General features: G+C 35.1%; 1 protein-coding gene across 1 annotated transcript; it reads right to left on the bottom strand.

The window, feature by feature from the left end:
• Positions 1-785: 785 nt before the first annotated feature.
• On the bottom strand, positions 786-13,958 carry LOC146139180 (allene oxide synthase-lipoxygenase protein-like). The gene is made up of 14 exons (XM_083391732.1): positions 13,890-13,958; positions 13,436-13,622; positions 12,681-12,812; positions 11,732-11,986; positions 10,839-10,926; positions 9,571-9,724; positions 8,429-8,683; positions 7,570-7,762; positions 6,003-6,083; positions 5,227-5,345; positions 4,662-4,781; positions 3,508-3,642; positions 2,548-2,649; positions 786-2,214 (listed from the first exon to the last, which is right to left on the bottom strand). Exons 1-14 carry the CDS (start codon positions 13,911-13,913, stop codon positions 2,035-2,037), a joined length of 2,025 nt encoding a protein of 674 aa, XP_083247858.1. The 5' UTR covers positions 13,914-13,958; the 3' UTR covers positions 786-2,034.
• Positions 13,959-15,247: the final 1,289 nt, after the last annotated feature.

The raw sequence follows: 15,247 nt of genomic DNA, 5'->3' as shown, positions 1-15,247 counted from the left end.
TTGAACTCAAAGATAAACCAACAGACTTTGGAGTTTTACAACTATTTAGCTCTGACCCACAAGCAAACTTGCACAACTAAATAATTCCAATTGTTTCATTCAAAGAAATAAAGCCAAATGCTACTATTTCTAATTCTAATTTAATTTGTGAATTGCTTGTGTGCTTTAATTCTAGTTGAAATTTAATTAAGGTTCTACTAAAAATTCTACTTTGGTCAACGGCATTTTTAGTCTATCGGTCGAAACGAATAATTAAATTAAAGTTTTCTGATTGAAACGACTTGCAGGTGACTTTAGTTGTCTGGCAAGCACACACTACGCAAAAACGGATTTTTTGTCATTTACATTTTTACAAGTAGGATCTAATTCTAATTTTGAAAACTGAATTGCGCTAATTTTATTTCTAATCTAAATCTACCATGCTAAAGTACCTTTAGTTGTTGAAGTCTGTCCACAAGAGGACCCTAAAAACCTATAAACCTTGAAAAGTTAACGTCACAATAAAAGAAGCTTAATGTTATATTGTTTTATGTTTTCCACCGCGGTATTTCCTCAACTATTAAACTCACCCCTTAATGGTCGTTCTAAAAATGCTAGATTTTTAAGCCTATACCCATACATTAGGTGAAAGTCTTAACAGACCTCGATAAAAGAGCGTTGGGTAAAATGCTTAACAGACCTCGATACGCAAGAAACATTTAACAAAGCGTGTTTGTATTTTTCTGTAATCATTTTGTACATATTTTATATTTAGCAAATATTTTTTTAATAAAAGTGGCCAATTTTTAAGTTAATCTTATTTGATGGCCGTATTTGTCATATTGAAAACGAAATAAACAAATACCACTCAATACCACGTGCTGATCTAGGATGGGGGGGGGGCAATTTGTTCAGAGATTACGTCACACATTCATCTCATCACGTGACGTCACATAGTTAGTTTGAAACGTGACGTCATAAAGCTACGTTTACAACACTGGAGGTTCAAAACACTTACAACACGCACGAAAAACAGTAAACAAGCCCATCGTAGAGTTGTATTTTGCAAAATAGGTTTTAAGTAGTTAATGCGTTGGAAGTCTATCGGTTTCAAACCTGTTACTTTAGGAAACCTTGATTTGGAAAAACATAACTTGCGTCGCGACTATTAAACGGAAACCATTAAATAAATAAAAATGTAGTTCTTTCAGTTTTTAGTGTTGACATAGGCTTAAGTCGTTTTATTTTTGAGCAAAATGCACCGTGAATGTAAGACTTCAGCTATTGTAGGTGTGAAGCTACAAGTCTTTTTTCAACAATGACTATATTTTAACCTGTTTGAAGAAAAAAATTCGCAATGTTTACTGTTAAAGTATTGTTCACGAATTTAAACACTGCTGACATATCAAATAAATTCTGTATAGGCATAACATGCATTGCGAAATACAAATACTGAATAACTAAGATATGTGAAAAAAAGACAACCGAAACAGAATATAATCGTCACAGGAGAAATAGAGCAAAAAACAGCAAAAAATTATAGAGGAGGAACAAGATAAAAGTTATTTTGATCAAGAGGCTACTTCTAGCAGTATTTTTTACCTGAATTGCAGTCAAACTATCAAGAAAAAGAAACTAAACGAATACCAAATATATTACAGTTATACGATTTTTGTATTATGTTTAAAATTCTGTATGGGCATAACATGCATTGCGAAATACAAATACCGAATAACTAAGATTATATGATCGTCGCACAAAAAATGAGCAAAAAACAAACGGCCGTTATGTAAAAGACGAACAAGATAAAAGTTATTTTGATTGAAAGGCTACTTTCCCTTATATTTCTACTTAAATTGCTTTATTAAATTATAAAGCATTGTGATAATTTCAATCAAGAAGAAAAACTAAACGCATACCCAAAATTATTATAGGTACATGGATTTTTGTATTATATTTTTGTTACTTTTTCTTTTCTTTTGTCAAAATACAAAGCAGTAAATTGCACGATTTTAAACAGAAATGGGGACATGAGCCTTTAGTTTGCAACCGATTTTAAACAGCAATGCAATCCGGAATGTTTTCTGGCAACAGATAAGTGAAAGGATGTTCTAATGGTGCGTTCCTCTTCTTGATTTGATCCGATATGATTTCCAAATCTGCTTTGAATGCTTTCTGGAGCTGAATTATCGGAGCATCAATGAACAGCCTTTCCGGGAAATTTCCGATAAACACCTGTAGATACACATAGTTAAAAACGACATATTTGATGAAACGATTTAGCCTAAATATATATTTATAAAGTATTTCTGCCAAGCATAGTAATAGTAATCAAATACCGCTTCTATGGTACAATTACAATTAAAAATTACCAAAAACTAGAAACAAATTATTAGATTGATTCATAATTTAATCGTAGCGATTTGTAGGGTCCACTTAAATTTTCTATGTTCTATTTTGCTCCTAATTTTTGCATCGTATTTTTTATTTCTCAAATCGAACGAAATAATATGATGTTTTAAATTTTACTGCTGCGTTAACACAAACTGTTAAAGATTGTAGAGTTACCTCATTCAGTGCAAAGTCTCCGCTGAGGACATAAGTAATCGCGATCACAAGTTGGCTCATGGAAACATCAGCAAGAGAATCCATGATCCTTTTGCGGTTCGCCTGAATAAAAGTGACGATTAATATCACAGAGTTTTCTGTCTTAATTAAAGTCAGTCAGTTAAGATTCCATTCATTCGAAATAAGAGACTAATGGTGCCTTATTTTGTGGCGAAATATATTTCTCCTAATTACTTATAAATGACTGACTTCGATTAAGACAGGAAAGTCTAAATACTATTTGTTTTCATTTGAATTCATTGTCGTCATTTACGTGTAGGGGCGAGGAGATCTCTTCGTATTTTACGCATTCAATTTGCTTTTAGTAACGGAAACTGTTAATTGTTTCACATCCACTCGTGTGTTTTAATACTGAACAAAGCAGGATGCTATATTAATAAACTGTGTCATCATACATTTCATGAAGTGAATAAAATATGTATGAGCGAACGAAAATTGAAAGCAAATACATATTTAAATATGACCGTTTATATTTCCGACTGTATTTTGTGTAACAAACCAATTTTTGTTAATTTTAATCTTTATAATTGGCCGTATTTGTCGAATTCTAAATAGGGTAATCAGGTAGTACCGTATAATGACAAATTGTATTCAATTCTCGACCAGCTTTCGCAACCGTGCTTCATCAGGTCAAAGTAGAAATAAAATCAATTCAATTGCACGAAGTAGAAGCACAAGCGCGAGTAAAAGGCGATAAGACTAATGAAGTCAAACATATCCACAATTCCACTTGCTTGCTTGCGAAAGCTTGTCGAAAAAATACAATACAATTTGTCTTTATATAGTGCCGCCTGAACCTATTTTCAATGTTAGACGCTCCAGTTTTCTGCTCGATATATGGATAAACCTTTTGAATAAACCTTCAGTTTTATTAATATTGTAAAAACATCAACTCGTTACCTCTCCCTTCTTATGAGGTGGCATTCGCATTCCGGGGGGATAATTTGGAACCATTTTCTGGCTTTCAAAATCCAGAAAATTGACAACTGCGTGGTGGGCAGTGCACGTGAACATTATGGAGGTGCACATCTCAATCTGAATGATTGAGAAATTGGTAAACTTTAAGGAATTATAAAACACAACAATACAAGCGTTTTGTGAAAAGTTTATTGAGCTATAAAGAAGCAAATCAAACTCAAAGTTAAAAAACCTGACTAAATGTATATGTATTTTATCTAAAGCAACTGACGAGTGACGATGCCAGTAAAGGCGAAATGTACATTCCTTTAACATGATGTCTGATCCTGGTTTTACTCAGGTTTTTAAACTGTGAGTTATATTGTTAATATACCCGTCAGCGAAACAGTGATCGACAAGCAAAAACCTGCTGCCCATGGTCTTGGATTCCATACAGAAATCAGCCTTTTTATATATACTATAGAAGCACCGGTTGGCATCAGCCGATTTTAAAGCCGTCGCGTTTCCTGTTTGCATTTTACTAGTCAACAACAAAACGTGACGAATGTCAGCCTTTGAAAAGTGTACGATTTTTGAAAGTGTAATAGTCATTCGTTGGCGTGTTTTTTATTACAGCTTTTTATGAAAGCCATTAGTTTTGAAAACAACACTGGGTAATAAATCTCGACTGGTTAAAAAGCCCTCCAAGCTTACAATACTATGTGTGCGAGAGCAAATTTTTTTGCTCAGAAAATTAGACAGTTAACCTCACACATCAAAGTCTTTGTTTAAAGCCACACAACTCAGTGGAAATCAGCATTAATATAGAAAATAATATAACGGGTTTTATTCTACAGGTTTAGGTGTTATTCCGCCGTAATTATTATTACGAATTTTGTATTAACATGCCTTCGGTCCAAATGCGAAGCTATTTAAGATCATATTGCTTAAGATATTGTTGCTTAGGTTTTTTTCTGTGTCCAATCTCATTTTACTGCAAAATATGGTAAAAAAAATAGTGAATGAAGTCAAGCGTATGGTAGAAGAAATTTTACGTCGTGAAAACGAGTTTGTTTCTGAACGGTTTCTTGAACAAATACAAATCAAAAACAACCTTTCACACATTGATGTATATAATATATATTATACATATTCACCAGTTTCTCTCTGGTTTCTATGCACTCCGGCACGCCTCTAGTGCTGGAATCAAACCATCCGAATCCCTCTTTAGCGACATCTGTCGTCCAGCTTTGGAGCTCGTAATCATTTGCAACATCCTAAAAAAATAGATAGAAATGAACTGATAAAAATGCTCAGTCATAAGTATATATTTGTACAGGTGTTTGTTGTGAAATTAAAACACAAGTAGAAGTTACGCTTGTGAATGACATGACTTGAAATTGACTTGCTCTCATAATGACTTGGTTGGGACTTGACTTGCTCTCATAATGACGTTATTAGGACTTGATTTGTTCGCTACTGATGAAACTTTATTCGACGGTAACTTTTTCTTTTAATCGTTATTCATGCTATAAATATAACAATTTGAAAGAATTGATAATGACGCTATTAGGACTTGACTGGCAAAATGCTTGACTAAGGTTTAATTTATTTTTCAAATGTCTTGACTGGGACTTGAGGCATTTTAAAACAACACTGACACTAGTAGGCTATATCTGATTAAAGAGCAATGCTCAAACACAATCAGATCATGTACCCCACCTTGTCGCATGTGTAGTAATGATCAATCACACCAGTAACGTATTTTTCGATCGCCGACCAAATCAACATGGCGTCGTCTCTGTAGTAATAGTTTGGCAAGGCTTCCTTATCATCCAAACCTAAAACAAAACGTTGAAAATTAATCATGTAAATGAGACACATCTAGTTAGACCAAATTGAATGTCAACGCCAAATAGATCGAGTAAAAGTAAGTGAGTATCGAAACGTCGTTGCCAAGATAATGTCGATTTACGCGAGCTTTTTGGTTTTGACATTTATTTACTATACACATTTAAACTTTTAATATCCTTATGTGTAAGTGCCTTGAATTGATTCCTTGAAGAAAGTTGACTTAAGTCCTCTAAAGTGAATTACCTCAGATTGGGCCAATGAGACAAATTGACTTCCCTTGACTTGACTAAATCAGAGAATGTAGAAAACTGTTGCTACTGAGCGTGATATTAATCACAAATAGTGCATCCTGTTATTATTTTGATTTATAAACGTTTCGAGCGCTTTGCAAGTTGCCTTCTTTAGGGTGCAAACCTGCAACTTTTAGAGCTATTTATAAAGTTTGAACAATAAATGAAAATTACAAATATTTTTTGTCTTCGAACCATAGTAGCTGTATCTTTATCACATCGAAAATTCCGCCTCGTAAAAAGTTTTCGAGTTTTGTGTAGACCTAGCGACGCTGGGTGCTTCAAAACTTTCTGCAGCAACCCATAAGAAGGTCAGTTTTCTTCATGTGGCAACCTTTGGGAAGCAAAACTCACCCAATTTCTTGAGTTTCTTCGGCAACACCAAGTCATCAAAGTGGAAAGTCTTGAATGATTTCGAAATCAAACTTCCCGGAACTGTGAACAGAAACACACCGATTAAATGGAAACATTGTTTCATCAGGATCATTTGATGGTCTTTAAATTACCTGATAACCCACCGTTTTTTTTATGTACCGGATAATTGAAAAACAACGTATTTGAAGTATTCATGAATAAAACTAGTGATTTGTTTTGAATTTAGACGAATGACCTAATTTGACTTGAGTGACATTCTTCAAATGACTTGACTTGACTTAATACTTTTGACATTGACTTGATAGAGCTAATGACTGGGCTTGACATACGTCTTTTTAGAAAATTAACTTACTTTACGTTATTGAGACAATTCGCTTGGGCTGAATTTAGGTATTTAAAATATTTTAGTAAAATCGGGTAATTAGATAATTTGCAAATTGTAAAACAGGTTGGTTGCTAAGACATAATAAGAATATAAAAGCCCATACAGAAGTAGGTAGCATTTTAAACGTTTCGAAAAAATAAAAATTCGAAACGTTCAAAATGCTACCTACTTCTGTATGGGCTTTGATATTTTTATTACGTCTTACTACAACCTTCAACCATTATGCTCCAAGGTTGGTTGCTATTTTTTGTTGTGGTTTTGAAGCAATAGAATGTCGGGAAAATCCGATTTAATAATGTAAAGCCTATATTTTTACTGCTTGACATGTTACGATAATAATAAATGCACTGAGTAATGTCTTGGGTAAACAAATACTGAAGACTTTTGAATAAACTTCTGTACTTAAACTTTCATGTATTTTACAAATGCCTTGACTGGGATAATTATAAGTTTTTCTCCGTTCTTAGTTGCTCCAATTTTTTGTCCCTGAGGGCGCATAATGACGCGACGCATCGCATGCACACACACTTAATTAGGCGCGAAAGTGCGCGCTCCTTCCACGTATATATATATCAGTTACATTCTAGTGTTGGGGCCAATTAGCACCTATTTAACGCTCCCGCTTTTGTATGGTGTAGTGCAGTCGGCACCAGAACCAATACGAAAACATTGCAGAGACTTCAAACTTGGTATGTTTAATTTGTGCAATATTTGTTTGTAAAAGACCTAATATTTGTTAAATTTCGTATTTTAGTTTCACAGAAACCTGTGTGTACAACATGCATTTTCGCCTAAAGTAGGGAGTAGGGAATACCTACAGGACAAATTGTACTTTGTAGGGAAAAGTAGGGTATTTTGGTAAAAAAGAAAATTATGGGGATCAGACACTTGCAATGGAGTTATTTACCAAGTAGGCCTACTATTAAATTATACAACTTGTTATTTGTTTTAAATTTAGGATTTTCCCATTTTTAGGACGACTTATTTAAAATTGCATTATACAGGTTAATGATATTATGCGTTCTATCGTCATTGAATGCACGAGCATTAATAGGAACCGGTGCCGATTATTTTGCAAAGCGTAATTTCCACAGTGATCAATGTTGGAGTCAACAAACGCCTGACAATCCACATAATAGAAGCGTGGTGACTTAAACTTACTGATTGCCAATGAATTGTGTTGCGAACCGGTCGGACTCAAAATGGTCTTTCTGAAGATGCCGCCTGTGATTGGGGCGTTGCTCAGGTTGTTTCGTAGCAGCTTAAACACGGGGTGACATCTGGGCAAGTTCTTGAACAGAGCAACTGACACGGTCTCCATTACAGCGTGGGTGCTCATGTGATGGTAAGCCAACTAAAAAATATGGAAAAATGACTTGTTAAGGATGTTTATGATTTGTGTTTTATCAAGAAATTTTAAGAGGCCCCAAAATTTAATCGATCGACGTTTAACGTATGGTTGTATATTGATGGGCAAGATTTTCTACGTTAAAACAAAGAAAAGGTGGTTGATCTTTTTCTTATAAATTTTAATGTTAGTTTTCATGCCTGTTTGTTAGAAAACACATACGATCAAATATATCATAAAATTTGTACACAATTATCAAAAGATTTTTTACACACTTAGAAAAAAATATATAATTTTTTGTCATTTTTTTGCATTAACGTAATTAAAATTGACAAACAAATCCAATTGTGGGCGGCATGGCCACGGTCCCCCTCATGGATCCTGGGTATTTTTGCCGGGGAACAAACTATAAAATTGCCGCCCACTCCATGTTTAGTAACATTTCTATTACATTAACATAATATAAAGTACCTTACGTTATACGGAAAAGAATTTAAATTGAAAGTACATTGTATTTAAAAAAGTAGCAATGTAATACAGTTAAGTATGCTCCATTTTGGCTCCCATTTACCTGGGCGCCCGGGAACATATGTACCCCACCGCCATGCCTTTCCTCCATACTTTTCAGTTTTATTATTTAACTTAGGCCAAGTTGCAGGCTAATTTATTTACCTTCTGCATTGTATTGACGCTGCATCTGTGGTACATCTTGGCGAGCAGCCAGTCGTCTTTAGTGTCAGCTGGAGTGAAGAGAGTGTCCCGGTCTCCTGCCACCAGTTGTATGCAGATCGGCATCAACCAACCAGAGCAGTCAACGTGGAACATGCAAATCGAGTCCGGGCAGTAGATTTGAGCGCCATCTTTGGTCTTGTTGCGGGGAAGTCCCTCCAAAAGCTCTCTGCTGTCGCAAATGTAGATCTTTCCCGCCTGTGAGAAAATAGGTTTACTCAATAACGGTAGGTAACAAAAAACGTTTAGCTTGTTTTGAACCTGTGTAGAGAAGGAAATATATTTAACAACCTAACAAAAATATTGCCTGCAATGTAGCTAAAAAACTCTCCACATTTCTCTGCCATTTAATGCGAAAGCATACACATTTTCTTGCAGTTAATTGCGCAAAAATATACATTTGTCCGCTATTTAGTGCCATGTTGTTAACAAGCTGAATAATTTCATAGGACATCTTTCGAAGACATCTGTGTTAGCAATGCACGGAAGCAAAGAATAGCGTGTCGGTAAGAACCCCTGCAACTTAGGAATGATCTTCCAAAAGTACCATTCAATATATACATAAATCACAACACCTTGTATGTGCCCTATTACACGTACATCTGTACAATATAACAAGCAACTAGGACATACAACTGTGATCACATAACATGTAGGAACACAGATAAACGAACAACCCCAAAAAACAGTCGGTCTGTTGAACTAAACAACCCTACAAATATAGTTATTAAAAGTTAATTTCAAGTTAAAATTATTACTTACCCCAAGTTTCTACAAAATAAACTTAACAAACTTTATGCACCAAGTGATTAAGACTAAGTCAAGTCAGTTTAAGCTAGTTTATTTGAACAAAAAAAAATACGTTATAGCTGTTACTTACCCAAACTTTCCAAAAAATAGTTTTAACATATATAACACTTTGCATAAAATATCAAGTTCGATTCTTCGGTCAAAAAAAAATAATTCACTTAAAGTTATTTGCAACAGCGAGCAATTATAACACAATGTAACTGTACGGAATGTTTCAGGCAATGTGTCTGTTTTTGAACGATCTATAATCTTAAACAATTCGCAAGATCACAAACCTTCATTGCGCTGTCCAGACACTTTCCATCCACAAGATCCCTGACGTCATCACTGGTGACGTCAAACCCGCTCGGGATGCTTGTGCAGCGATGAACACAAAATGGCGCGAATCCGTTGAGAGTTGTTCGACCAAAGTACTCGTCCGATTCCCAACTGAAGAAGAAAATGATTGAATTATCATCTATTTTACCCATGACAAATTTCAACTTGAACCATCAAAATCAAAAAAATTAAAAAAATAATCAAGAAAAAATTAAAAAAATAATCAAGAAAAAAATAAAAAGTTTGACCAAGAAAACAAGACGCATTTAGTAATTGTCCTTAAACCAAGGAGGCAATAAATATTTCAACTTAAAAATAAAAGCTTTTGATGGCAATCTGAGCGTTTAGTGTTAGCAAAGAATATCCAGAGATTGAAGAAGGCATTTCTATTTTTATATATTAAACTTGCCCAACTAAAATAAGAAACGATTCCCAACTAAATAAGCAACTGATTAATTAAAATCTAATCTAACCATGAACAAAATTTAACTTGAACTTGATACAATTAAAAAGTGAGATTTTATTTCACCAAACTTCGCTAAACGGTTGCTAAACTTGGGTACGCTATGCACGGATCTGTAATGTAGCTTGATAATGAATTACAACGCCAGAAAGATCGAGCAGATCGACATTATCTTGATTAAGACTAAGTGTCTAGCGTTGACAGCAGGGCTGCGGAGTCGGACTCGGACTCAGGACTCGGGACTCGAGGAGTCAATTTGATTTTTGCTGGAGTCGTACTCGGGACTCGGGACTCGAGTAAGACTTTGTAAAACTACCCGAGTCCCGAGTCCGAAATGCGCAGGCGCAGTACCAAATTTAAAAACTGAAACAGCCGCCAAATGGAAATTGTAAAGGCGAAGTAGCATATGGTGGAATATTTTCCAACCATGTATTTTGAGTGAATGAATTATACGCTACCTATATATAAGTGGATTGCATCCGCTTTATTTTAGTTACGTACAATGGTGAAATACAGGCTGTAGAGTGCTGGTCGTACTCGGGACTCGACAAAATCGCACATTTGACCGGAGTCGGACTCGGGACTCGGACTCGGGTTTATTTTTAACCGACTCCGCAGCCCTGGTTGACAGTAAATAATATCAAGAAACTTGAAGAAAGCATTCATACCATATTATCTATTTAATAATGGCAAAATTGTTACACAACACTATAAAAACGACATTTGGTTATATGTAAAACGGGTGAGTTCTTCCCAGCTTACCCGACCACTGGTTCAGTTCCCAAATTCTTGTCCAGACGTTCGTACAAACGATGATAGTCTTCAAGATTCTCCAATGGATAAAAAGTGGCTGCAACCACAAAACAGAAGTGTTGGATTGGTGAGTTGAAGCTTGTTCTATTTAATGGCTTCTTAACCAGTGCGCTGTGAAGCTTTTTCAGGTTGCCCTCTTTTACAACGAAACTGCATTTTTAATTTAAAATGTGAAGAATGGCTTTAGTTCGCGCAGATCAAGGATTTTTGTTTAGGGTGGCATAAAAAAAATATTTTTAGAGATGACGTCATAATTTGACCTCTCAAATTTACATCTAAACGTAGCGCCATAAATAAAAAAAACCCTTAATGTTGGAGCGGTTATACTAAGTTTAAGCTTGGAGATGTGTTACATGCTATACTTTGAAAAACACGAAGCCTTCGGGCCAACAATTTGTTTTATAATGAGCAAAGATATTACTCGAAACGCCATTGAGATGCGCTCCAAACGTGAAAAAAATTGCCTTTACTTAGTTAAAATAGACACAGTTGAAGAGGTGTTAATTTTAATACCTTGAAACCTACGACGCCTTCGATCTAAACTATATTTATCTTAACAGGCTAAGACACAACATATTCCACTTGTTCAGGCATTGAAGGAATAATCTAATCAACTTTGACTTATTTGCCACAAAGTCTGTCCATTTAAGATCGCAATAATTTTTTAGTTGTAACAAAAGCACAGATCAAGTTGTAGACATAAAATTTGACAAAAATATTTGGCGCAAATTGCATTCACGTATTTAGTTAAAATAGGCACAGTTTGGAGCTGGGAGCATGACAACATGCCCCCTTGGATCTCTGAGGATGACAATCTTAACTTAATTGCACGACCAACTTACTTGACAATTTTTCCAGCAGAGCGTTGATTTTTCCTTCCTGCAAACGAACGTCCAAGGTCTTCCTTCGTTTCTCGTCGTTCGTAAACAGTTTCGGCATCTCTTCGATCGACGTGGCGTTCAAGAAGCGAGGTAAGCCCCAAAACAAGCTGTCCTCGGTCGGTTTTGGAAGCCAGGCGAACGTGGACTGGTTGCTGGCGACCTCAAGTGTCCGCTGCGACTTCAGGTACGTGTTGAGAGTGTTTTGGGGAAGAGTGGCTGAAAGCAAGTAATTTAGACAAGTTTTTAAGTGAATTAGTTTGTAATGGGCGAATGATTTTCAAGGCGTAAATAAGATTAATTCTCTGTATCACGCAATTCTTGAAGCGTTCCTTAAAAAATAGAAATAAAAAAAATAATAAAAAATGATTTTTTTACCTGTTTGAATAACGTAACTGGCTCTCTGTGGATGCTTGTATATTTTAGTAGAATCCTGTTTTTTTTTTTCGAGAGAAATATGTTTTATGGGGTCCGGCATAACTGATCTAAAATAACTAAACATGTAACCAATACTTACATGCTACTTATTTAATATACTACTTACCCTCCACCATAAACAAAAAGTTAAAACGTTTACCTTCTACCGCAGTTTAACCCTACTTCCTAGTGGAAATAGGTTGTCAGAAGATTCGGCCTAGACTCAACTGACTTGCTCAGAAATTCCCTCTTTCTCGGCTAATGGGAAGAATCGAGCCACAACCCTTACCTACTTTCTTGACTTTTACTTACTTTCTCTTAGATGGGTAAAAAAACAAAAATAAAAAAAATTAAATAACATTTAACATTAATCAAATTTGCTAATTAGGCTGTATGTAAAATGTAGCTCGATAATGAATCATAAAGCCAAAAAGGTGGAATAAATCGGCATCATCTTATTAAAACGTTTCGATACGAACCCTTGAGATTTTCTCACCTGTCCCAGTTGCCACTTCGACTTGCTTATCAGAGATCCAATCGTAAACCGGGAACTCAGCACTTTCACTCCCGCATTTCACAACGATTCGATCGCACAGCCATTCGTCCTTCTTGCCTTTCTTGTCCAGGTCTGTGTGAAAATAAACTGTATAATTGAAACGAAAACTTTTTAATTGGACTGGACAACACATAGGTAAGAGAGGCTTGTTTAAGTGTCAAACATTATGTGTATTTAAGGCAGTGTTGTAATGACTTAAGCCATTGACTTAAGTGCACTTAAGTCCCTGGTTTTCCATTTCTAATGCTCAGGTATTTGAGAATTTAAAGAATCTGATTTTTGCTCAATTGGTAAATTTCTTGATACAACTACTATTTGTGTACGACTAGAGACCATTATTGCAGATGACACTTTCTTACGTGTTTTAAGTTGATTCCAGTTCCATTTATAGTGACCTTTTAGTTATCCTAAATACTCAACGAAATATCTAATCGGGGTGGCTTCTTTTCAGTTGTGAACCCTTTCTCTTTAAAAACGCTTAACATATAGATCTGTCTTAATGAATAGAAACACAATAAATTACTGTGTTTTTTTAGCAAAGCTATCGCATTAAAAACAACTCGAAATATTTGGGTCGCGAGACCTCGGTTGTAGCAATTTTGGGTCGCGCCAAAAAGTATTTGCGGACCCCTGCCCTTAGCCGTAAAGGATTGAGAATCGCTGCTATGTATCCTATGATAAAATTGACAACTAACTTATCCTAACGATCACTGGAAGCCCGACGTCTTTTGCCTCCATGTGGAACCTGTCGACCCTTCCTCGCTCGAAGTCATCCGAGAAGAAATGGTCCAAAGTGAGCCAACCAGTGGAAAGACCATTCTCACCAACCATCTCCAGTTTGACCGTCGCATCTGTACCAGCATCGGCGTAAGCGTTAGAAGTCTGAGGGAAAAGAGCAGATTAGCTAAACTTCGATTTGGATTTCCCGGCGAGCCACATATTTCGAAAACTATAGCTGCAAATTCAATCCTAATAAAAATAAAATCATTAGACCTTTTAGACATTGAGCTTCTATCGTCTATTTGTGTAGAATTTGATAACCATACAGAAATAACCTTGAAAGCAAACTAGTAAGCCAACCGGTTGAAAATATACTTATTTTAACTTAGAAAACACAATCTATATTGCAAGCAACTAGGTAATACTTACCGTTATGGAAATGAAATACTTCATCCTCTAATCAAAATTTTCCTTTTGATCTTAATATGTTTCCAATTCTGACAAAACACGGGTAAATTATTCGCTACAAGTAAAACAATTTTTTTGATAAAGCAAAAAACAAAAAATAGGGCTATAAGTAGCCCAAAATTACTTTTTTAAACCTATATTAAATTCTCTAATATGGTATATCCCTTCTAATTATAGGCCTAATCGAGGCGCAAATGCACAATTCTTGCACAATTCTTTATTTCCAGTGCAAAAACAGCATTTTTTTAAATATATTGCTGTTGATGCCTAAGCCTTGGTGCTGCGAATATAAAAGCTTATCTCAAACAAAGGGCGTTGATCAAATGCCTGTAGGCTGTAGCCTAAGTCGGTTTTCTTGGTTTCCACGCCGAATAAACTTATCCATATAAAGCTACTACAGTAGGCGACCAAATGGTTTAGAAAGACTGTATGCTGTGACAGCTAAATTGTTTGTTTACTGTGATATACATGATCTAATATTCTCCTTCCGTTTTATGAGTGGCTTGAAAATAGGACCAAAATGACATGAGGCTTTACATCCGGTATTTAGAACCAAGGTTTTAGCCGTATGGGAATTGGGCCAGAAATACTGCAATCATTTTCTTCTTTGATAGCGGTAGTAACTGTTCGCCTAAATTTTATTTTTTTAAATAAACATATTTCATAGATAGAAGCCTATTATGGTAAACACACTACTTAATTATAAACATTTTATATTTTAGTAATCTGAACTCATGAAACATTTTAACTTTTATTACCATGAACCTTTTTTCCGCCAATAATACTGTTAGATTTTTGTAGTTATTAAAGATTAAAATTATGACGTAACAAAAAATTGCAATTTTATGCAGCAAATTCTTAAAGATGTTTGCAAGTAAAAGATTACGTAGTTACCACAATTGTACTTCACATGAAAAGCAGATTTATTATAAACTAATTCAAAGGTACTGATTTGCTAATACAAAAGTTTTGACTTTTGTGATTTGTCAATAAAATCATAACTTTGCCGACTTTTGTCAGAGGATAACAATAACATAAAAAAAACTTTTCCTGTGTTCCTTTTTTCTGATTTGAAACAATTCGGGATGCTACTAGTGCCCAGGCATTTTCCGTTTGTTTGTATCGATTCGAATCAAAAGAATACATATTGTTACTAGGTAGATCTTGAGTGTGTGTCCCTTAAAAGCTATATATATTTTTAAGTATTCTATTATATACTTGAACGTTATGCATGAGTTGCTACAATTTCCTTGCTGAAAAAAATCCACAATAATAACAAAAACGTAAAATTGTCTGACACACAGATGTAATTATGGAAA

Source organism: Ascidiella aspersa, chromosome 6, assembly GCF_963924565.1.
Source record: "Ascidiella aspersa chromosome 6, kaAscAspe10.2, whole genome shotgun sequence".
Lineage (NCBI taxonomy): Eukaryota > Metazoa > Chordata > Ascidiacea > Phlebobranchia > Ascidiidae > Ascidiella > Ascidiella aspersa.
Note: the sequence above shows the minus strand (reverse complement) of the source record. Positions and strands in the feature narration are given on the sequence as shown.

What these genes read in the sequence shown, in the direction of transcription:
- LOC146139180 (XM_083391732.1), bottom strand. Translation starts at nt 13,913, where the DNA reads ATGAAGTATTTCATTTCCATAACG. An exon ending in GTCTGGACAGCGCAATGAAG is followed by an intron (nt 8,684 to 9,570) that starts GTTTGTGATCTT and finishes ATTTTCTCACAG; the next exon opens with GCGGGAAAGATCTACATTTG. An exon ending in ACACAATTCATTGGCAATCA is followed by an intron (nt 6,084 to 7,569) that starts GTAAGTTTAAGT and finishes TTCTGTTCACAG; the next exon opens with TTCCGGGAAGTTTGATTTCG.